At 39.1% G+C, this 23,108-nt stretch overlaps 2 protein-coding genes across 3 annotated transcripts; one reads left to right on the top strand and one right to left on the bottom strand.

Annotated features, from left to right (window-relative positions):
* Nucleotides 1–1,585: 1,585 nt before the first annotated feature.
* On the bottom strand, nt 1,586–12,574 carry kctd7 (potassium channel tetramerization domain containing 7). Its single transcript, XM_044371324.1, has 4 exons — nt 11,865–12,574; nt 9,598–9,767; nt 4,872–5,050; nt 1,586–3,903 (listed from the first exon to the last, which is right to left on the bottom strand). The coding sequence occupies exons 1-4, from the start codon at nt 12,243–12,245 to the stop codon at nt 3,527–3,529; spliced, it is 1,107 nt and encodes a 368-aa protein (XP_044227259.1). The 5' UTR covers nt 12,246–12,574; the 3' UTR covers nt 1,586–3,526.
* A 2,319-nt stretch (nt 12,575–14,893) lies between these two features.
* myl10 (myosin, light chain 10, regulatory) lies at nt 14,894–22,920 on the top strand. Of its 2 annotated transcripts, XM_044371309.1 has the most exons (7): nt 14,894–14,999; nt 15,576–15,665; nt 17,549–17,624; nt 18,579–18,683; nt 19,895–19,973; nt 20,724–20,772; nt 22,687–22,920. In XM_044371309.1, exons 1-7 carry the CDS (start codon nt 14,997–14,999, stop codon nt 22,792–22,794), a joined length of 510 nt encoding a protein of 169 aa, XP_044227244.1. In that variant the 5' UTR covers nt 14,894–14,996; the 3' UTR covers nt 22,795–22,920. The 2 variants fall into 2 exon arrangements, with proteins under 2 accessions (XP_044227244.1, XP_044227245.1); XM_044371310.1 differs by lacking the exon at nt 20,724–20,772 and having other exon boundaries at nt 22,687–22,763.
* Nucleotides 22,921–23,108: the final 188 nt, after the last annotated feature.

Raw genomic sequence — 23,108 nt, 5'->3', positions numbered from 1 at the left:
GGTTGGACTCGGTTGTAGATACTTGAAGATCTTTCATCTCTCATCCAAGGGGCTTCTTCAGTTCTTGGGGAGTTCCAGGTCTTTAACCTCTGTGGGGTCGTTATGAAGGTCATTGATACCACTCGGTTCATTAGTGTTCCTGGTTGTTGTAACCACAGTCGTTAGAATCACTGGAGTCACTGATCTTTTACCTTCTACTTTATTTTACTCATTTTAAATCCTATTTGTATGTGTCTTTCTATATTGCATTGTTTTTTTTTCTTAATGTATTTTATGTTTTATGTAGTTTTGTGTAAGTGAAGCACTTTGAATTGCCTTGTTGTTGAAAGGTGCTGCACAAATAAACTTGCCTTGCTTTCTAATTTAACTCTCAGCAAGGAGTGTTTCTCCCAAATGTCAAACTTTACTCTTATGGTGTTTCTTTATTTTGTGCTGCTCACAAATGCAGACTAAATCAGCACCATGGACAGGGCAAAACCAGGGATGTCAGACACTTATTATCAGGACCGAATGGCTTGGTGCTCTCCAAGGTGCTGATCCTACTTATCCTGGATGCTCTCATTCCTCCCGTCCACACCAGCAGGAAGTGCCAGCCAGTAATTGCGAGGTCAAATCTTTAACTTCACCAGTGAGCCCGTTTTGTTTGCCACAAAACATCTCTCAAGCCTTTTCTGCAGAGTTTATTTGATCTTCTACAACCTTGATTACTGTCAGGAAGCTGCAAATGAGATGATGTACAAAGAGGTATTGTACACATCATGGCTGTGTGGATCAATCTCAGATAATAATAATAATAATTTTATTTATATAGCACTTCTTAAAATCAATATTTACAAAGTGCTTAACATTGTCTACACAAAAGCACATAAAATAATCAATACATTTTAAATTAAAGTGTAACACAACACAGTGATGCCCACAGGAATAAGGTAAAGAAAAAGAGATCAATAGGGGAATAAAATCATCAGCACTAAAAGATAAAAGGTAATAATAGACAACATCACATAAAAGCAAGTTTTTAAAAGAGATTTAGAAGAATTCACAGAATCTGTGAGCCTCAGATCCTCTGGTGGTCCCCCTTTGTTGTTAATTTGGAGTTTGAAACTTTAAGTGAAGACCTGCCAGAGTCTCATAAGGAGTCAGCAGGTCTGCAATGTACCAAGGAGCCAGTCAATGAATAGCTTTAAAAATGATCAGTAACTGGTCAGAACAAGGTTATGTGATGTCGTCTGTTAAAACTCTTTGTTAAAAGCCTGGCAAGCCTGCATGTTGGACAAACTGAATGTGTGAAAGTAATGATTTCTACAAGTAACGAGTTACAATAATAAAGTCTGGAGAAGAAGAGTGTGTAGGAACTTTTGCCAGGTCATGGTGAGAGAGCATGAGTTTTATTTCTGTGATTGTTTTGAGGAGGAATTAAGGTGGTTTTGAGATTGTTTTTTTTTTTTTTTTTGAATGTGAGGTCTGAGTCAAAAATATATCATGTCAGATAAAAAAAAATGTAACCATCCTCTGGACTGTAGATGTAGAGTTTCAGATATTTTGGCCAAGTTGTGACCAAGTTTGGAAATCATCACTTCTTCAGTATCATTACAATTTTATTGATTATCAATACTTCTACAGTCTTTTATAAATAAAAGAGAGACACACTGTGAAACAACAGTTGTTTTTTTTTACTTTTAGCATAAATAATAAAAACGATACATTGCTTTTTCACTACAAACAAACACAAACAGAACGTAGAGCTAATAGCTTCCTAGAAGCTAACAGAAATGGATAAATAATAAAAAAAACATTCAAAACATTATAAACAAAACAATGTAAATCAAGATGAGTAGTGTTCCCAAGAATAAATGTAGCATCTCTCCTGCATTATGTGGTAACAGTACATCAACAAAATCAGCGTGTTGGCTCTCTTAGCGAACATAAATCACATGTTCAGACTGATGCCGGCGCTGTTGCTTTTATGGAGTTATATATCTGATAACGATTGTTGCTTTGACATGAGGTAAAAATAAAAATAAAATCGTGGCTACAATCACAAGGTGCTTATTGTCAAGTACAGTAGGAGATAGCATTTAGCTTAGCTAGTTACGCAATTAATTTCATAATGATGTTAATTTGCTTAGCCTACATGAAAAAGGTGGAATGGAAGTGGACATTAAATAAGAATAACTACTGAAGTTGTTTGATTTAATATAACATTCTCTCTGTAATTGATTGTAATAAATATTTCTAAGGGAAATTAAGACTCCAGTCGGTGGACAAGTATGTAAACTGTGTTTCTGTTAGTGTGAGATTGCCATGACAACATATGCAAATTAGCTTTAGTGTAAAGCAAATGTAGCTCCCTTCATCCCCCAGCAGCCCAGTTACCTGGTGAAACTACAGTAAGTAACTCGGTAAATTGTGAAGACTGTTTGACAGTATGACAAAATGGACGCCACCGGACCTTTCTAAAGGGTTTAAAAACACACTCCTCGGGAGGCTGCTTAATTAAAATATACTCTATGTATCCAAAAGGAACAGGCTCACAATTATTCTTCATCCCGAACCAACACATATTCCTACAAAATACAGATTTTACTTCATTTTACTTACTTACTATAAAGGTCATTTCCTTGAATCGTGGCTCTGGAAATGTGGTGAGACAGTTCTAAACCCCATCACGTATCAATCCACACTAGGGCAAAGCAGCTATGGTTACATAAATAAGTTTGAAATGCATATAATCAGCAGAATTGGCTTTTAAAATAAATGATATTTTCATGTCATATCAACCACTTCTGATGCAACACAATCAGCCCTGACTTTAGATTTTTTGCATGTTTTTGCACATTCAGGTTTTTAATCTAACACCTTGTCTACACTGGCTGTGCAGTGATGTCAGCAGCTTCAGTTCTTCCTCAGTGTCTACACAGGATGCGTTCAACAGCAGTACTGCTGCGGCCTCAGGCAGGTTATACACGGACGCTGTAGTTAACATGCAGAAGTTGGAAGAACACAGAATTGAAGACTAAATCGGATTAAAACTGAAGCAAATTTGTTCCGTCGGACACAACAGGCTGTTCACACCAACGTGTTTTTCATTCGCCAGTCTCACACATGTCTGACAGACAAACATGCTTCAGTTATAATGAACAGTGACTGTGTATTGGACTCTGAGCACTGACCTCACAGCAGCGCTGTGGCTGAACGCTGAAGTGTCAACACTAGCTGAGACAAGGTGCGAAACTGAAAAATAAGGCTGAGACGTGTCGTAGACAGCTTGTCTGTGTTAAATAATGCGTCCTAAATGTCAGCATTAAAATGTCAGTAGACCTTTGAAGTAGTATTAGTGGAAGTGTAGGTATTGGATGTTGGTATACTTATGTGTTAGTGCATGATTTAAAGGGTGACACTTCAAGACATCAGCACCAAATATTGGCAACTTTGATACAAAAACCAATATCGGCCGTGTTGTAGTAAAAACTGAACACCCATCCTTTTGCTTTTTGGTCCTATAAGCCATGACTGTCTCCCTCGTTCACCACCACGTGATCTTGAACTCATAGATGGGCCTTTTGCAGTAGTAATGGTTGATAAGGTGCTTGTCGCAGACACCGATGCACTGCTGCTCGGCGCTGATGCCGCGCTCGGCCAGGTCACTGACGATGCAGTGCAGCAGGTCGTAAACGTCTGCCACTGCCTCCCAAGGTCCAAAGGAAACGTCCACCTCGCAGTGATGCTCAAAGAGCTTGGCCTCACTGTCCGAGCGCTCGAAGCGCAGAGAGTTAAAAAGAGGACGCTCGTACGGCGTGATGGGCATCTCCTCCTTGTAGACACAGATCTTCAGCTTGGCGAATCGTGCCTTTTTCTGCATGGCCCTCAGTTTGGCGATCTCCACAATACGCTCCAGATTGTCTGAAATGAAAATAGCATGATTTATTAATGCCATTTAAAATATTTAGAGACTTATGTGTTTTTTTACATCAAAAGTAAGTACATCAAAACCTTGACTTCATGGTGGAATCTGTATAAAAAAAACCCTAATTTAGTTGTTTTTCTTCCAACTTGAAATAAAACAGCAGAAATGTGTTAAATAAAGCAAAGTCTGTGTGTACTTTGCTCTTTGCTTACATGTACTGCGTACAGCTCTTCTGTTTACATCCTTTTGTATTTCATTTTCAGAATTCATCAAAATCTTAATTTATATCACATATGTAAATAGATGCCTTTAAAGGGGGAAAAACAGCACACCTCAGAGGTTCATTCACATATTGTTACCAAATATGTTATCAATCAACCTATAATTTTGTCATCCTGTATTTCCATGCTGTGTGTTTCTGTAGTTTTGTTACATGTCCGTCTGTCCTGGGAGAAGGATCCCTCCTCTGTTGCTCTCCCTGAGGTTTCTTACATTTTTTTTCCTTATTTGAATAAAAAGTCTAAGAATAGAGGATGTTGTGTTGCTGTATTGGGCTATATAAATAAAACTGACTTGACTTGACCAAACAAACTAAAACCTTGTTTCCCAAATATTCCCGCATATGAAGATATAGACTGTGATTAGGCTGATAAGGTTGTAATTATTTGGTTCAGAGGGCTTTTCAAATCAAAACAGGTTGTGTACTGATACAAAAATCTCTTTCCAAACACAATGAGATGTTTACATGCACTGTTGACACTAACAGACGGCACCTTTAAATTTACAACATGGTCTAGTAGCAGCGTTGTATTCAGTAATAATGCCTGTGAATTACTGCCTTGGCTTTCAACGGTCTTATAATTTATGTGCGTACTGAGCTGCTCTGCTGTGTGGATGCTGTTGCAATAGTGCAGATTAACGTCTGTGCTCAGTTCAGCATGTGAGGGAGACAGACTGCAGTTACCTCTGTAGTAGGGCAGCAGATCGAGGAAAGCTTGTCGAACTTTCTCTCCCGTGAGCGGCTGCGTGTCCTCCAGGCTGTCCAGCAGGGGGCCGATGGAGTAGTACTGAGCCTCTCTGTGCACCGCTCTCACTCGGTCCCTGTGAGGGAGCTCACCTTCTCGGAGGAAGTTCAGGATGTCCCTTTGGATGGAGACAGTATGACTAGAACATGTCCACACAAAGAGTCTGACTTTAAAGATGTGAGAAGGTCGGCAATATTTGAAGGTTTAGTGATGCAAAACAGCTGACGGCTGGATTATTTAAACCTGGAATATACTCTTATTGTTTTATAACATTGAATCACAGAGATGATTAGGTGTATTTGAACTTTTTCAACACTTATCAATAGAAAAAGACTCTTTAAAGTCAAAGAGGAAGCACATTTTTAAAATTTTTTTTAAAAGACGCATGATAAGTGAATGAACCTGTGTTAGTACTACAATTACTGAAGTTATATTTGCTGGCAGGTGTCCGTTAATTTCTAGTAACCAGACATTATAACCAGACTCCACCATCTTTGGTATGATGGGGAAAGGAAGCGGTTAAGCAACCGATGTTATGAGCACAGAATAAAAAAGGAACTCAGCTTGTGAATCTCTAACTTTAGTCTGATGTGTCATTAATGTTTTTCTCACACAAACCCAGATGATTATGACTAACTGAGCGGTTTTGTCTTTAACATGTCATTTCCTAAAAACTGCAACATCCTGTGCTGATTAACAGCTTCGAGCCCAATAGAAGTTAAGTCAATGTATTTATTTATATAGCACATTTAAAAACAACAAATGTTGACCAAAGTGCTTAACAGAGAACGAGAATAAAATCAAATAAAAGCACAGACATAGTTATGAGGATCGAGGGGAAAAATAATAAAGAATAAAGTAAGAATAAGTAGAATAAAGTAACACAATTTAGATAAAATCTCAAAGACACAACAGTATTGCACAGAGAACAAATAAATAATAGGAAGTAATTGTGACCAGTCATGTCTTCATGATGAGTTTTAAATATATCAGTGGAGGGGAAAGATCTACTAATGAGTGTGAACCTGGAATACAGAAAGTAAACCTGAACAAGCAACAACTGTCATCTGCTGAGCTGAGTCATATAGTTAAAGATCCTGAACATTTTATTATGATCAATACTTTACAATTGACACTAGTGAAACTTTCCTGTGTGAAATGTAGCCTGCAGTAAGAGACAGTGAGTTCATAATTCTGTTACGACATCTCATTATGAAAGCCAGACAGTTAAACATGAAGTCTAGCTATTTTACACATCAAAGTCTGTGTACAGTTGTTGTTGCATGTGTGAAAGACGTTGTATGAAACCTTTTGTGGCTCCAGAGGGAGCTTCGTACAGTCTACTTCAAAAGAGTCAGCATCTGTTGGGCCTCGAGACTACGTGTTTAAAAATCTGGGGGTGTGTTATAAAGAAGCGAGGTTAGCAGGCCTCTGCAACCCGCTCCTCGGCTCCAGGCTACATTACCAGCACAACACCTGAATCTCTGAACCAAAATGTCGGCTGTTGAGTCGTATTGTGGTTAAATTAGGCTAGAGCTGAATTTTAATGTGTTAAATTTCCGTTAGAAATGTGCATTTTTTTTTAAAGTTATAACAAAAATCTTGATTTGAAACACACTCTATGTTTAGTCTCGACATTGTCTGCACATATATCGAAAGCTACTGACAACAGGGCACAAAGTCCTTGAATCTATAAGCATATTTGGCCAATAAAGTTGATTTTGATTCTCGTTCTGCTTCTCTGCAGCAGGACCTGGAGGGCTTGTTAACAAAGAGGATAAAAAATAATGCAGAAAAATACTCCAGGAGGAAACTCTGCTGCAGTGTACAAGACAGCAGCAGCTTGGGAGGAGATTTATTTTCCAGCAGGACAACAGACCCAAAAACAGAGTCAGCCAACCGTACGCATCAGTGTTAATGTCCCAAATGAAAAGACTCCCTCTGGGTGTGTGTGTGTGTGTGTGTGTACACCTACAGCAGGCCAGCAGCATCCTCCAAAGGTTTTTTATTACTTTACATTAAGTCTCAACAATTAATCGAAATTTTAAATCGAAATAGCAGGAGGTGCAATACTTGTTTAAGGTGAAATATGTGTCAAAATACCATTTTAAATTAAATATCGTGCTGCAGAGATGTCCTGGACTACACATTATATTCTACAGAATTAAGGAAACATCTTTGTTTGGTACAGATCCCTGCAAAAATTTAAATCATAATCATTTTTTCAGTTAAAATGAAAATAATGATGTAAAAGTTATCATTCCCTCTAATATCGCAAAGCATGTTCGCAATTGCAATATCAGCCAAAATAATCACAATTAGATATATTTTCTACTTTATAGTTACATGCGGTACCTTCCCTCTCTGATTCTGACAGCTCCTTGTTTTTAAATGTTTTATACACACACCCCCTCACACAGACACACTTCTTACATTAGTCATACACCTCGACTCCACTTGTATGACATTCATATTTAAAGCTATTTGCTTTTCCTTTTTAGCCACATGAGCAGCGACGGCTCCAGGGACAATAACGACGGTCGGTCAGTCCACCACTTTGGTCCAGACTGGAATACATCAACTGTTATTGCTTTCTGTAGCCTCACCAGTGTTTCCTCTGTATTAATTTAGCAGTGGTGCATCACCAACAGCAAGAACATTACAACCACTGCGATAGAAAATGTTACATCAAAATAAAGATTGTAATTTAGCCTTAATGTTAACTAAAACTAAAGTTTAGTCATGATGCTTTTGAAGTAGTGATTAAAAACATTTTTTAACACTACAGCCTCAACTTTAAACATAACTTAGACCCAAATAGTGACACATATGGGACAAAGCTTGAATTATTACCCAAAGCACCACAGCTGTATTAAAATTACAGAGGAAACACTGCTTACATTACGTTTATGTGTATGTAAGTAACGTGAAGTATCAATGTTTAGTCATTTATGTGCAGTTAATTTCGGTACTTGCAAGATTTGTATGTTATCCATGAGGCTAATTATGATGCCTGATTGTGATTTAAAAGGCTAAAGTAAATAGTTTTGTTGCTTGAATATTATTTGTTTGTTGCTTATATATTATAATATTGTATTATCCACCTTTATGTTGCTATACATCATAAATATCAAAAATATCCTCGTCCTTATAGCCATCCTGCTATCCACACAAGAGCTGCAACGATTAGTCGATTAATCGATTAGTTGATTGTCAGAAAATTACTCTGCAACTATTTTGATAATCGATTAATTGTTTTAAGTTTTCTTTTTTAAAGAAAAAAATGCTAAAATTCTTTGGTTCCAGCCCCTTAAAAGTGAATATCTTCTGGTTTCTTCAGTCCTCTATGAGAGTAAACTGAGTATCTTTGGGTTGTGAATTATTGTTTGGGACAAAATAAAGCATTTTAGGTAGTAACTGATATTTTTCACCATTTTCTGACATTTTATAGATCAAATGACTAGCCAATTAATTGAGAAGAGGATTCTCTCTCCTGCTGTTTGAATCGTATCCACATCTGCCGACACAAACCATTTAATGATGTAGCCGTTTTTATAGTTCATACACACGATGTGATTCGCTGACTTTTCCTCTAGCACCACCGTGAGGTTGATATTTGTGGTTTTGAGTGAAATGTCCATATTATTACTATTGGATGGATTTCCATTTGTCCAATTAAGTGCAGCCTCAGCTGATTAGCAAATGCTAGCATGCTAATATGCTAAAGTGGGATGGTGAACAAGTTATACTCTCTAAACACCAGCATGTTAGCGTTGCCATTGTTGGCTGTGAGCTCTTAGTCTTCTTATAAGATAAGACCAAGGTTCAAGTGTTGATTTTTGAAGAGGTTATTAATTTTTTTTGTAGAAAACCATATCAGACACAAAGTCAAAGCAGAGTATTTTTTTATATGTGTTCAAACATGTCTGGAGGGATTTTCAAAGATCTCAGCAAAGTTCTGTTAAACTGTAATAAGGTTCATGACATCAGCAGTTCAGATCGCTACTGGAAAAACCCACACAGGTCATTAGTTATAAATAACTGCACCTTTTCAGTCAGTTTCCACAGGCTCTACTCACAATGTCTTGTTCTCCTACTCCACAATGCAGACCGCCATGTAACTAGACGCTAGTGTGTAATTATCATCAGCACACAGACTAGATCTAAACATCTGCTGATTTCATCTCATCACAGATATAATTGGTAGTCTATATGTCGACCATTACGTGACAAATTACAAGAAATTGCAGCATAGAAATGTCAATTATAGCATTACAAGAAGAGAATACTTAATTCAGGATATAATAAAGATTTCAGCATATAGGTCATAAAGTGTTTTATAAAAGCGAGCAAAACCACTCCAGATTACAAAGTGAATATATTACATATAATATAATGAGAGTGAGATTTTCCACACTGCTACACTCTCACACCTCCTCTCCTGAGTGTTTCTACCACACTCAAGCTCATCAAAATGTTAAAAAAATAGCCTAAATAATGACCATATTGAGTCTTACTAACCATATTAGGATCATTGTGGTAATTATGATGTCACCCTCTTTTGTATCGCCAGTGAAATAACAGGAAATCTGTTCTTGATATTTCATATTTCACCGAGGCTCTCTGGTCTAAAAACAACAACAGCTCACACGCAGTGCTACTCACCCAAAATATGCTCCATCCCGATCGATGAAGAAGCGTCCCTCAGCATCGCGGGGGATGTAATGACGCCCGCTGAACATGGCGGCCAACATGGTGTCCTCGTATCGCCGCAGCGTAGACAGGCGAGTGGTGAAGTACGTGCCGCCAACGTTCAGCGAGATGACCTCTGGAAACTTTAAATGAGAATGGAAAAATACTGTAACTGGTGAATAACAAGACACCATTAAACCAAACTGCTGGATTGATGATAAACCAGTCAAAAAGTGTGATTTTCCTGTTTTAACATATATTACAAATACTCACTACTGAAGTGTTTTTATCTACTGAATACATTAAGGTAAAGGTTACCTTACTGAGGTAAAGGTGACAGTTAATTGTGATCTCACCGCCTTATAACTAGCAGAGCAATAAAAAATATGTTCTGACTAACTTGAATCCACCTGGAACTCTGTTTGATGTCTGTTTGTAACTGTAATGTTGTTTGCTGTTGTTTTATTTGTCTGATAATCACCACAGACACACGAGGAATTAACAAAAGGATAATAAATGGAACTAATTAACATCCTTGTATATTAAATTGTTTTATTGGAAGCTGTTTTTCCTGGTACCGCTGCAATATGTTGTGTGAATTTTTACAGGAAATGTTAATTACAAGTACAAGTGTCCTGGATTCCTATATTTCTTCACAAATTATCTGACTTAAAGGGGACATCTAATGCTTTTTTGTGATTTTCTGTTATTTATATACTGTTATGGTGCTGGATATCTATGTTAAACATGGTTAAAGTTCCAAAACTTGAGGTGAATGTATGTAAAAATGCTGCCTGTAAGTCAAAAGCCAGGGCTTCAGCCTCGTCTGAATGCTTCGTTGGCAAAGTTACCTCTACTTCCTGCTGCCGTCCATTCAGCAGCCTTTGTTGTTAAGCTTGTATTTCAGTTTCCATTTCAAGTAAAGAACAATATTGTTTGTTTTCTTAATCAGCTTCCAGAAGCTGACCAACCAGAACAGAGTGGGCTTATCGGGAGGGGGGCCTTACAGAGACAGGAGCTAAAACTGCCTGTTTCAGACAGAGGCTGAACCGAGGGGCTGCATAAAGAGCCAGTATAAGATGAATAAGGAGTTTTTTTAACAGTAAACCATGCAAATATATTCCAGTAGTGCCCCAGAATATAAATATAGACCTAGAAATGTGCATGATACACCCCCTATATCAATATGCCAGTGGTTAGAGCAATAGTTAACAATAATTTTAAACCCTCATGGTGTTTTTGCAGCATTTCATTTTAAGAGTTAAATGATAGTCACTCCCTCCTGGAGAAGCATACAGTGACTGGACACTATCTAAAGAGTAGAGTCCTGATTTATTTGTACATATAAATGGTGCTGTATTTTAACACAGTAGGTCACCAGGACAAACTGAATAGAAAATGTTCATTTAAAACCTCTTCAGACTATTCAAACCGCTGAGGATGGTCTGTGTGATAAAACTGTGTGTCCCTCTGTGTCTCTGAGCAGCCGTCAGACCACAGAAATAAGAGGATTATTCTGCTGTAGCCATGTTTAGATCCATCAGCAGGGTAGTGGGCAGTCAGAGAAAGACATGGCATATCACATGCTCGCTCATTAACGCGAGTCATGTGACACCACTGCTGGACCAATCAGGACGGGTCTCAGCTGCTCATGGCTGGCTTAACCAATCACTGACTCTTGTATTAATAGCCATATATAGCAGACATAGTGTAATAATTTAACAATATAATGTGTTGTATTAGTTTTAAGAGAAAATTGACTGTCACAGTGTCTCATATTTACTGGATTTTTGACTATTTTTATGCACCACAACACAAAGGCAGACACACTGTAATAATTTGGTAGTAATATAATATATTATAGTAGTTTTTAAAAGAGAAACTTGACTGTTATAGTGTCTCATATTTGCTGGATGTGTATTTATACTTTCTCTATTAATGTTTTAACTATTTTTGACTGTTATGCACTACAACAACAAGGCACATTCCTAATCCTACTTTGCAATAAACCTGTTTTTGATTCTGATTTTAACACTTTTCTGCTTTTATTTAATGAGTAGCAAACCGTACTTTAATGTGGATAATTTAATACTAATTCTTCTTATGTTTGAGGCCAGTTTTTATCTTAACATGTGTGACAATAAAAACAGCTGTTCGCTTGTTAGAGAATGTGGTTTGTGCGCTGATTTGACAGGATTTCCCCTGTGTGGTGGTGAAGCGGTCCCGGTACAGCGGCCTACCTCCTGCTCCTGAGTGCCCAGCTCGGAGCGGAGCGGCTTGCTCAGGGTGAGGCTCGGAGCCGGGGAGGCTGGCTTTCGGAAGTCGTCCTCCGCAGAGTCCGAGCTGGACATGGCATCGCCCGGTTTGTCGGTGTCCCCCGCCGCGGAGAATACCACCATCACCCTGGGTAGAGGCAGCGTCCGTCGCTCCTGCATGAACCGTCTCACCCGCGTCGTAGCGGCGGGCAGCGGGCTGAAGGACAGAGTCTGCCGCTCCCGGCTGCAGCTGTCGGAACCGCTGGAGCCGCTCGAGCCATTCTGCTGCATGCGCACGGACAGCCAGCTCTGGCACAAGTCAGGAGGGTGAAAGCACGAGCTACAAGAGCGCGAGACTGCTAACATCAACAACAGCAAATGGAGGGTGTGGCGCGAGGAGCAGCGGCAGCAGCGGGAGCGGCACACTCCGCCTTTAACCCGGAGCGACAGCGGGAGAAGAGAAAATCCCCCTCTAAACAATAAAATATTAAAGAAACATAAGTTGTACACGTTGGATATTTAATCCAAGTGTGTGTAAACCGAACTGGGCCCGTGCTGTTTTCGGTTGTACGTGCGGTGACGTGTATGAAGTGTACGCCGTCATCACGTCAAGAGTCCTTTAGGGATAAGAGAATAAAATCCCCCATGAGAGGAAACTTTATATAAAACATGTCTAGAACTGAAACCAACATTATTTTCCAGTGGTGGAAGAAGTAGATCCTTTACTTAGTAAAAGTACCAAAACAGCAATGTAAAAATACTCTATTACAAGTAAAAGTACATAAGTATACATATGTATTGCAGTAAAAGTAGTGGTTTGGTCCCTCTGACTGAAATATCATTATATATGACATCATTAGATTATTAATACTGAAGCATCAGTGTTAGAGCAGCATGTTACTGTTGTAGCTGCTGGAGGTGGAGCTAGTTTCAACTTCTTTATATACACTTGGCTAGTTTAGTCCACTGGTTCCCAACCTAGGGGTCGAGGCCCCTCCAAAGGGTCACTACATAAATCTGAGAGGTCGTGAGATGATTAATGGGAGAGGAAAGAAGAAAAAAACAAAGTTCTGATACACAAATCTGTTTTCAGTCTTTGGCTTAGTTTCAGCTTTTTCTCTGATCTTTGATTTTTGGTGAAATATTGGACCATTTGAATTATTAAAATAAATCTGTGAAATTAAAATCATCTGTGAAATCACAGAAAAGGCTTGTACAGTGGCATCATCAGTGATGTGTGTGACATTTGTTGTTATTTTTTGTTTACCCACCTGCCCATTCCCACATCCCCTTCCTCCCTCCCTCCCTCCCTCTCATGGAGCAGAGTTGGTAGCTCTGTTGCTATGAGGAGAGCCGGTCAGAGGACAACTGGAGGCCAGATGCTTCACAGGCATTCCACCTCCGAAGGGCACAGCCTGCAAAACAAACAAACAGAAAAAAACACAAAACAAAACAAAACTGAGGATGAATGTGCAGCCCATCCATTGGTTCCTCCACCAGCCCGGAGCAGACGCCCGGACCGGCCCAGCCCCATCACTGTTCTGAACTGTGACATCATACATATGTCATCATCTGTGAGGTCACAAACACACTCACGCACAGATGACGTCACAGTTCAGATATTATTGTTGGCTGCTTCCTTACATGATGAATATACAGTATAAAGTCAGTATAATATATTCACAGTATAATGTGTAACCAAGGGGATCATTATCAAATATGATGTTCCTCCTACTTTCTGTTTGAATTTTATGTGGCCACAGACACTCTGTGTATTGATTTGATTCAACAGGGAGATAAGGCGAGGAGCTCAGAGGGGAACTGCTTCACATTTAAAGGAGTCAGTCAAGGGGGTCGGGGTATCTGATCAGGATGCCTCCATTCCACCTCCAGCACTTTAGAGATAACAAAGAGTATCTGACTGTGAATGACTCAGGGCTCCATAGGCAGAGCTGGAGGACGTCGCCAGGGAGAAGGTCGTGTGGGCTGCCTCGTTGTCACTGCAGCTGGTTAGACTAGATTTGTGTTGCTGACTGGTTGCAGCTGGATTTTGTCCAAAGATGACAAAATCTGCCCGCTAGCACCTCTAAAGCTCACAAATGAACAGACTTAATCCGTACAAAGACCAAAGTGTAAAAAGGGATTTGTGGTTTTATGCACGGTGGCACAATGACCTTTTCATTGCAGCCAAATGTTTGAACCCAGTATCAGTTACTGTGAGGTGACAGAGCTAAACACTGAGCCAACAGGCACCACTGTAGTGTACTGGTATATGTTAAATTTAATTCATTTTCCCATTTTATCACTTTCTTCTGCAGTGTGTTGGTCTCTCTCAGACATCACAGACTGACCATGTCTCATAGATGCACAACTATGCACATAGACAAGACACATACGCACACTTGCACATAGCGTACATACACTATAAATGGATATTAAAATATACACCTGTTTTGGTCGTCACATCCGTCATCCAAAACATGCGTCTCTCCGAAGTTTCAAGGTCAGAGCCACAAGTTAGAGGTACAGCTGTGAGACAGAAGCACACTGAGGGCTGTTTTTATTCCGACAGCACTTTCTCCAATTACTCAAGTTCAACAAAAGCTTTTTCACACAAGAAAGTAAATTCTTTTTCTGCTTTTTTTGTCCTGAGCTGCTCTGTTTCACACTTGAGTTAAACTGAAATGTTAACAAAAAAACTCAAACAAAAAGTGCTATTGTAACGGTAATAGTTTATTTTCCTGCAAAGGTCACTTAATGTTTAAAGCTTCTTCTAACCCTCAAGGGTGTTAGTTCATTATATAGCTAATGTGGGTGCTTTGTGTGCTAAGATTAGCCTGAATGAAGCCTCAGGTATGAGCATTTGTCCGTCTGCCCTGTGGTGACAGCTCCTTCTGTTCACTACAATGGGTAACAATAGAAATTTTATGGATGATGAATAAGGGGGGAAGAGCTCAGGCTCTATATGGAAGAAATACCTGAGATTGATCCACCCACAATTGTCTAAACTTAGCCCAGGTGGCTGATGTGGCCAGGTCTATATAACTGCAAAGGGCGACTCTGAGGTGTTCGCTCAGGAAGTTCTGAACGCAAGACGTGCTGAGAAACTCCTCCGCCATGGTAAGGCTGATCTCCTTTTTCCTTCACATCCTCCTTTTTCCTCCTAACCTTATCTGTTCAAGCCTATTCTCTTGAGTTGCTGGTTTAAGGAGAAAGAATATCAAGTTTATGTCTGACACAAGGATGGAAGGAAGTGCAAAGTTATCATATCTTTGAGAAAATATGTTCATATGCAAGTGTTTGTTTTCGCAAAATATGAAATACCTGACAAACTGCAGTTTTATTCAGATAGTAAGAGAGAAAGATTATATTAAACATAGATCTACAAAAACTGACAACATTTTTAGAAATAAATATCAGCATGTGGCAGTAAAAGTATTATTAAGTTGAGGCACAAGAAATACTAAGGGAATACATTCTGATGTTTTGTCCATTTGCATGTGTTTCCATAAAGTCACAGTATGATGAGTTCTTTGAGCCACAGTAGGGATCAGAAGGAAAAAGACTAAACTTACAGCGTGTACATGAAATTAAGACAAATAGTGGATAGAAGAGAAATAAAGCAACATGATCAGACATTTAAGGAAACAATGCTCCCATTAATATACAAGCAATCTCTTCAAATTCTGCCATCAGGCACCAAAGAAAGCGAAGAAGAAGACCGCCGAGGCAAGCTCCAATGTCTTCAGCATGTTTGAGCAGTCACAGATCCAGGAGTTCAAGGAGGTGGGACGACCACTGGCAGCTACGTCTGTCACATTCTTACTAATCTTGTATCAAATCATTTTGCCTTAGCCGCCAGGCCATGATTACTAAAACTAGATTTCTGCTTTAAGTTATTTTTTACAACACCTATAAAAATATATGAGTTATAGTGTCCTTGGGCAAGATATAGAATCCCAAATTGTGTGTGATCATTGTGTGTGTGACCGGGTGAGTGAGCATTAGAAACATTGTAAAGTGCTATATCGCTCCTGATTAGCAGGTTGGCGCCTTGCATGGCAGCCTCAGCCATCAGTGTATGACTGTGTGTGTGAATGAGTGAATGTTGGCATGCGTTGTTGTGGTCGGTAGTCTAGAAAAGCGCTAAATGCAGTCTATTTACACACTCCCTGATCTGTCATTCATGTCTGTGATGTGATGGACAAATATATTTCCTAACACTGCTGAATTTGAGATACTGCACTTGTCATTATGTCAGTTAATTGTCTGAATTTCCTTGTTTTACGTCTCAAAAGATGAACATTATTACCGTGGAGAATACAATTCAGACCTAAAAAAACCCACTGGCTCATTCTGAAAAATATTGTTTTAGTGGTAAACAAGGGATGATAGTTATTTTTAGAGGTGGAAAGTGCCTAAGTACATTTACTCAAATACTAAGAATAAGAACATTTTTCAAGTATTGTTACTTTACTTCAGTGTCTCCAATTTAAACTATTTTATCTGCCGTAGTGATGTACATTTCTAAGAATATTTTACTTTTTACTTCCTACTTCTGTTCAAAGAACTAGCTCTTCAGAAATGCACTGCTTCGCTTTTTTATGAGAATGGGATGAGAAGATCAGATGTCAATCTCATGACTGTGCATTAAATATAGAGCTGCAATCAGAATGTGGTTAGCTTATCTTAGCTTAGCATTAAGACTGGAAGTAGGGGGAAACAGCTAGCCTGGCTCTGTCCAAAGTACAAAAAACACACTACCAACACCTCTAAAGCTTACGAAATAACGTTTCATCTAGTTTGTTTAATCTGTACACAAGCAGAAATGTAAAAACAATGGTTTTAGTGGGAGTTGTGTGTTGTAACTATTTATATCCATCCGCCCAGCACTTCTGTGCAGTGTTTCCAGCTATAGTGTAGGCTTCTAGATACAGTCAGATATAGTGCTCAGGTTTTGGTCCTTGAACATTTACGATGACAACCATCAGTGTGTGCAAGAAATAGCAATAGCAAGTGACCCCCTCTAAAGTTAAAAACTGTGAAGTTTCGTTTCTATATTTCTATTTGTGTACCGATTAAATAAATGAGATATAAACAATAGAGGTGTCTTTGTGCAGAGCCAGTTTATCTGTTTCCTGCTGCTTCAAGTCTTGATGCTCAGCAAGGTCAACTATGTCCTGACTGCTGCATTCTTGACTGATTAAACTAGTTCAAATAGTATATAAAACTTCTTTTAAATACTTACATGTTAATGAATCACTCAAAAAAACAAAACACGTTGCTGATAATATCACTTTACTTTTACTTAAGAACATTTTTGATTTTTGACTTTTACTTGTCAAATTGTGTTAATGTTTCTTTCACTTAAGTAAAGGATCTGTATACTGCTTCCACCATTACTTATTACAGTATAAGATAACAATTCATTTCCTGTTATAATGGACTAGCAAAATATATAATGTAAAATATGTAAGGAAGCCATTGACTACAGCAGGTAGTTCTCAGCCATTAACTATCAAAGCCTGACAGGCTGCAGGTTGAGGATGAGTTGATCAAATGAAAACCTGCACACCAACAGGTGAAGATGCTTTGAATGAACATATGTTAATAAAAAAAAAAGGGACTGTAAACTGTGAGAAATGATAACACATACTCTTTCACTCCAGGCCTTCACCATCATGGACCAGAACAGAGATGGCTTCATTGACAAGGGGGACCTGAGAGACACATACGCTGCTCTGGGTGAGCTGCCTCTACTGTAGCTTATGTAGGTTACAATTCAAGTTAAAAGGGCCTCGGTCTAAGGGGCTGCTAGGAGGGGCTCCGCCAACGCACACACATATTATTCTGAAGACTAAGTACTACATGGCTAACCTCAACCTTTAAGGTGCTTGCATGCTGCAACGGAAATGTTTGTGAGATGGTCGGACAACATTTGAAAACATCTTCCCCCACATCTTTCCGACTTCACAATAGGGGGTCTGTGTTGCCCCGTGGCAGCTAATGGTGGGTGTAAGATAAAGATTTTCATGGTGAGAAAACTTAAAACACAATATGCAACTTAGATAGATTTACTTTTGATTTCTGGATCTATTTTTGATGAACTCGGCGACTACAGCAACATTTCATTGAATGAAAACTGAATTCGCTACAGTTCTCATTGACACTTCTGTCTGACAGAACATAGAAGATTCCCGTTTCTAAGTCTTACAAGATACATCACAGTCTTTCAAGTCTGTCTTCAAACAACAGTCAGGTGCCCAAATGAACATTGAAAGAGTTTTTTCTTGCTGTAATCATTCCTCCTGTTCATACAGGCTATTAAAAGATCCCCTTCAAATGCACTTTCAATGTAAGTGATGGAGGCCAAAATTCACAGACATATTGCTTTGGATTTGTGCTTCAGTGGGCAGGTAGACCTGATGATGTGATCACTTCTGTAAAGGAACAGAAACCATGGCTTGTTGTGCATTAGGCTCCAACTATATGTTAATAATCATTCACTGACAAAAACACAAAACACTGCACAAGTTATCTATGGCTCAGTCATTCTGATTGTAGAAAATAAGCTGCTGCAGCTGTAAAATCCGGGTTTTGAAACAGTGAGAATGAGCTTTTCTAAGTTAATTACTGTATGATTGTCAGCATAAAAAAAAGTGTGTGATCTGACTGTAGTGACCACTCTTCTGTCTGCAGGTCGTCTCAACGTTGGCAATGATGAGCTGGATGAGATGATGAAGGAGGCTCCCGGCCCCATCAACTTTACCATCTTCCTAGCTATGTTCGGCGAGAAGCTCAAAGGTCAGTCAGAATATCTCTAAACTACAGCTGCATTCTTTAAGATCTTTGAATGATATCAAGGACAAAGCTGGAAAGGATGGGAGTCCTCGATAATGACAGGCCAATAGCACTAGGCAGCATGGTATCTAAACTCCTGGAAAGGATTCTATTAGATCATTTATGTAAATATTTTGTACCACGGAGAACCAGTTACCAATGCTAAGCATTGTAATGATTTGTGTATCTATGCCTTGAAAGAAGTAGTTGAAACATATAGAAGGCAAAACTCCTTTGTTCTAATCAGTTTTATTAATGCCTCTGAGGCTTTTGACCAAGTTAATCACCAAAAGCTGTTTCTGATATTGACTCAAAGAGGCGCGTAAGAATCCTGGCACACTGGTATGCTGGTAGAGTATGCAGGTCAAATGGGGCAATAGAGTCTCCGCTCCCTTTGGCATTGGTAATGGACTACAGCAATTTTCACTAGCACTCTTTAAAGTATACATGAATGATTTATCTGACCATCTAAGAGGCTGCATGATTGGTAACGCCCTAATAAACCATTTTATGTATGCCGACAGTCTGGCTATTATTTCTCCTAGCAGTGCTGGGTTTCAACAGCTGCTGAATATGTGCTCTGATTATGAGGTCAAATATGATGTGCAATACAATGCTAAAAAGAGTGCTGTCCTAATATGTAGAACAAAAGGGTATAAATACCTCAACTTTCCAGATTTTTATCTGCCGGGGCAAGTGCTATGTGTTTGTAATAAGACTATATATATATATATATATATATGTATGTATAGGCAGTGCCGTATAATATATGCTCAAGCTAACAAGGTGAGCATGCATAGACTTAAGGTTGCCTATAATGACTGTATGCAGATATTACTTAAAAAACCTAAGTGGCGTAACGCAAGAGACTTGTTTTGTTAGGCAGATGTCAACACTTTCCAGGATCTATTGAGAAATCTGACTGAATGATTCTCAAAACGCCATTATTATGCTGCTGGCAAATCCTAGTTTTAGTGTTGTACAATACCAGTCATCCCTGCGGAAACATTGATAAAACTGTATTTTGTAAAAAGTGGCAATGTATTTCTTTGTATTTTAATATATTTATTGTACCTTGTTTGTTTTATTTACCACCACATAACACTATTTTCTCTTATTTACCACAATGTATTGTGGTATTAATCTGTATTTGTGAAACATTTTTCATCGATTAGGTACTGACCCTGAGGAAACCATTCTCAACGCATTCAAGATCTTTGACCCTGAAGGAACAGGCGTCCTGAGAGGAGACGAGTACGTATTGTAAAATATCTCTACAGCCATGCTAACTGCTCTGTGAGGCTGTACTTAGGACTAGCACTGCTTTGAGCTAAATGCTAACATCAGCATGCTAACATGCACAAAATGACAATGTTAACATGTTTATGTTTGAGCCTGTCCTCCCAAGAAAAATGACACAATAGGTCATCATGTCAGTCAGCCAAAAATGACCTTTAGTTATGTTTGAATGATATGCCGTCCAGCAGCTGTAGTAATTATGACCCAGAGAAGTGGCGCAGTTCAGATGACGTCTATGTATAAGTTGCCCAATTTCTTCATGCAGAAGTGGTAGGTTGGCCTGATGGTTTAACCCTGACTTGCAAAAAGTGGACTTTTGACATCGCTGCATGAGACCACAGTTCATTTGTCAAGTGTCACATCCAACCATGTGCCGGGACAGTGTTTTAAAAACCCTAACTACAATCATCCCCTAACCTTAACCCTGCATTTATTATTGTAGCCATGACAACAAAGCCTAACTTTAACCCACACTGCATGTTTCTTCAACCTTAAAAAAGTGATCATTTTAACCCAAACCATGATCTTTCCCTAAACCTGGTAATTTTTGTGCCTAAACCTAACCTAACTTTAATCATAGCATTGTCACATCATAAAACATAATTTGTTCTTATATTTTTTAACAGTGATTGGTGACAGTTTTGAAAGCGCAGACAAATGATGTTGTTAAAAGCAAGTAACAAATTATTTATTTTCCCTTCACAGCATCAAATACCACCTTATGTCTCAGGCAGACAAGTTCACCGAGGAAGAGGTAATGCATGTCCATCCATCACTACAGGAGGGTGGTGATCTTTGCATGATGAAGGGGTTACATATTAAAGACTGATACATAGCACCTTCACTTTGAGATTGTCAGCTGTGTTGTCATTGTACAGTACATTAGACAATTAACATTTTAAGAAACAGATAAAAAGAGAGCCTGCATGGTGTGCTGTGTTGTGGTAAACCAGAGATTAAGTATGAAGTTCTCAGAGCCTTCGAGCCCTCTACACAACAAATGCTGTGTTTAGATGGGTTGGAGATATTCCAAACGTTAAAGCAGTGCTGGTACAGTGTGGGTGGTTTTCCACAGGACAGCATGGCATGGTTAAGAAAGTTGTTGATGATGTGTTGGAGGCGTGCCACAGTAAGAACCTGCTGTCTGCACCTCTTCATCTAACATTTCACTGCGGCTGTTTTTTCTGCTTCATTTCATTCCTGCAATATTTAAATCTGATCTGCTACCAAACAGCACCAAATGCATCTATTTCATGTTGTTTAGACCTATTTTGTTGAAGAATAGCTCCACTAATAGAGTTCAACTAACTCAAAACACACGTTTAATAAGCAGCAACAGCAGGAAATGTTTCTATCAGCAGCTCTGATGCCACTGAGAGCAATTAGTATACAGTAAAATTAGGCTGATATCTCAAAGTACAAACAGGAGCATGAAACTAGGAATGAAACTAGACTCCAAACTACAGAGATTCAGTTTCAAGATAAAAATGTTCTGGGAGAGAGAGAGACTTTAAAAAACAGGGCTTTCTCTCTAGTTGTCAACACAGTCAAGTGTGATGAGTCAATCAGCTTTGTGCAAGACAGTTTGGTTTAAAGGTCATCACAGTTTAGCCTCGGTCAGCCCTGATACCAAGCAGGAACACAACAGTGTGCGATTTCCCCGTGTTGTGGGACTGTAGTGGTCCCGGCTTGGTGCTGCACAGCTCGATTAAAGGGGGCTACACCAGGTCTTTGGAAGAACAGACACCTCCTTGCATATGCTTTTAGCAAAAACATACTTGCTTTTAACCACATACTCACATGTACATTATAGTTATCCTGCATGTCCTCAGAAATTAATGCCACTTGTTCGCAAGATGCAGGTGAGCCCATGAACAGTGGAGGCGGTATACTGATCAGGATGTGAAGTAAGATCAGGAACAGACTCTGAACAAACCTTGAGGAGAAACTAAAAGCTCAGCGAAACTGCTGCTTAAAGTGAGGTTTCATCAAGCTGCACTTACATGAATTTGACAGCTGGTGAGGTTTTGGCAGTAAGTTTCAGCTACAAACTACCAATGGACAAGTTCCCTGACAGTAAAGACACAAATTTCTCTGTGTATGTGTCACAGCTCATACAGACTGATTCCAAACTTATCAGGATTTCTTGTTTCTTCTCTGATTTTACCCTTGATCTTCATCATTTATCTCCTGTCTCTGTACATTAATAAAGTGCACAACTTGGGATAAAAGCTGCATGAATATTTTAGCTCAAGTCAGAAAATTTCAAATGATGTCACACAAATGTTTTGGAAATACACTTATTTGCTTTCTTGCCGAACATTAGATGAGAAGATTGATATCACTCTTGTATCTGTACGCTTAATATGTACCTAGCCATGAGCCATTTGCAGTCTTTACGCTAAGCTAGCTAATCATCTCTTGCCGTTCACTTCATATTTAATGAACAGAGAATGGTATCAGTCTTCTCATGTGACTCTCAGCAATGAAGCCATTAAGTGTATTTCCCAAAATATTGAAGTATCGCCTTAAGAACCATGTAGGGGTTGTAAATCAAGAAGCGAAATGACATTTCAAACTTGTATCAACTACATGGTTTCTAGCTAGCTTAGGGTCTTTTGACGATCAATCTGAGTTTTGACTCTCATCCTTACTTACCCTCTCTTAGGTAAACCAGATGTTCACAAACTTTCCCCTGGACGTTGCTGGAAACCTGGATTACAAGAACCTGTGCTACATTATCACCCATGGAGAGGAAAAGGAGCAGGAGGAGTGAAACAGCCAAAGACAACCCTCAACCCTCATCACCTGTCAATCACATGTCATGTCCTCTGAGATTCAACTGAACACCATCACATTTCATCTTCATTCACCCACAGTTTTAATTAAACTTTCATAAGAGTCCTGTGTTCATTGGTACTGTATCACCTAGTTTGTATGGCATTTAAAGGAACAATGTGTACGATTTAGTGGCATCTAGTGGTGAGGTTGCAGAGTGCAACAAACTGAGAATGTAGGGTGACTGCGAAACTCGCAAAAAACACAAAACACCCTCTCTAGAGCCAGTGTTTGGTTTGTCTGTTCTGGGCT

The sequence above is a fragment of the Thunnus albacares genome, chromosome 13, assembly GCF_914725855.1.
Source record: "Thunnus albacares chromosome 13, fThuAlb1.1, whole genome shotgun sequence".
NCBI classification, from domain to species: domain Eukaryota; kingdom Metazoa; phylum Chordata; class Actinopteri; order Scombriformes; family Scombridae; genus Thunnus; species Thunnus albacares.
The sequence above is the reverse complement of the archived record's forward strand: the minus strand, read 5'-3'. Positions and strand labels throughout refer to the sequence as shown.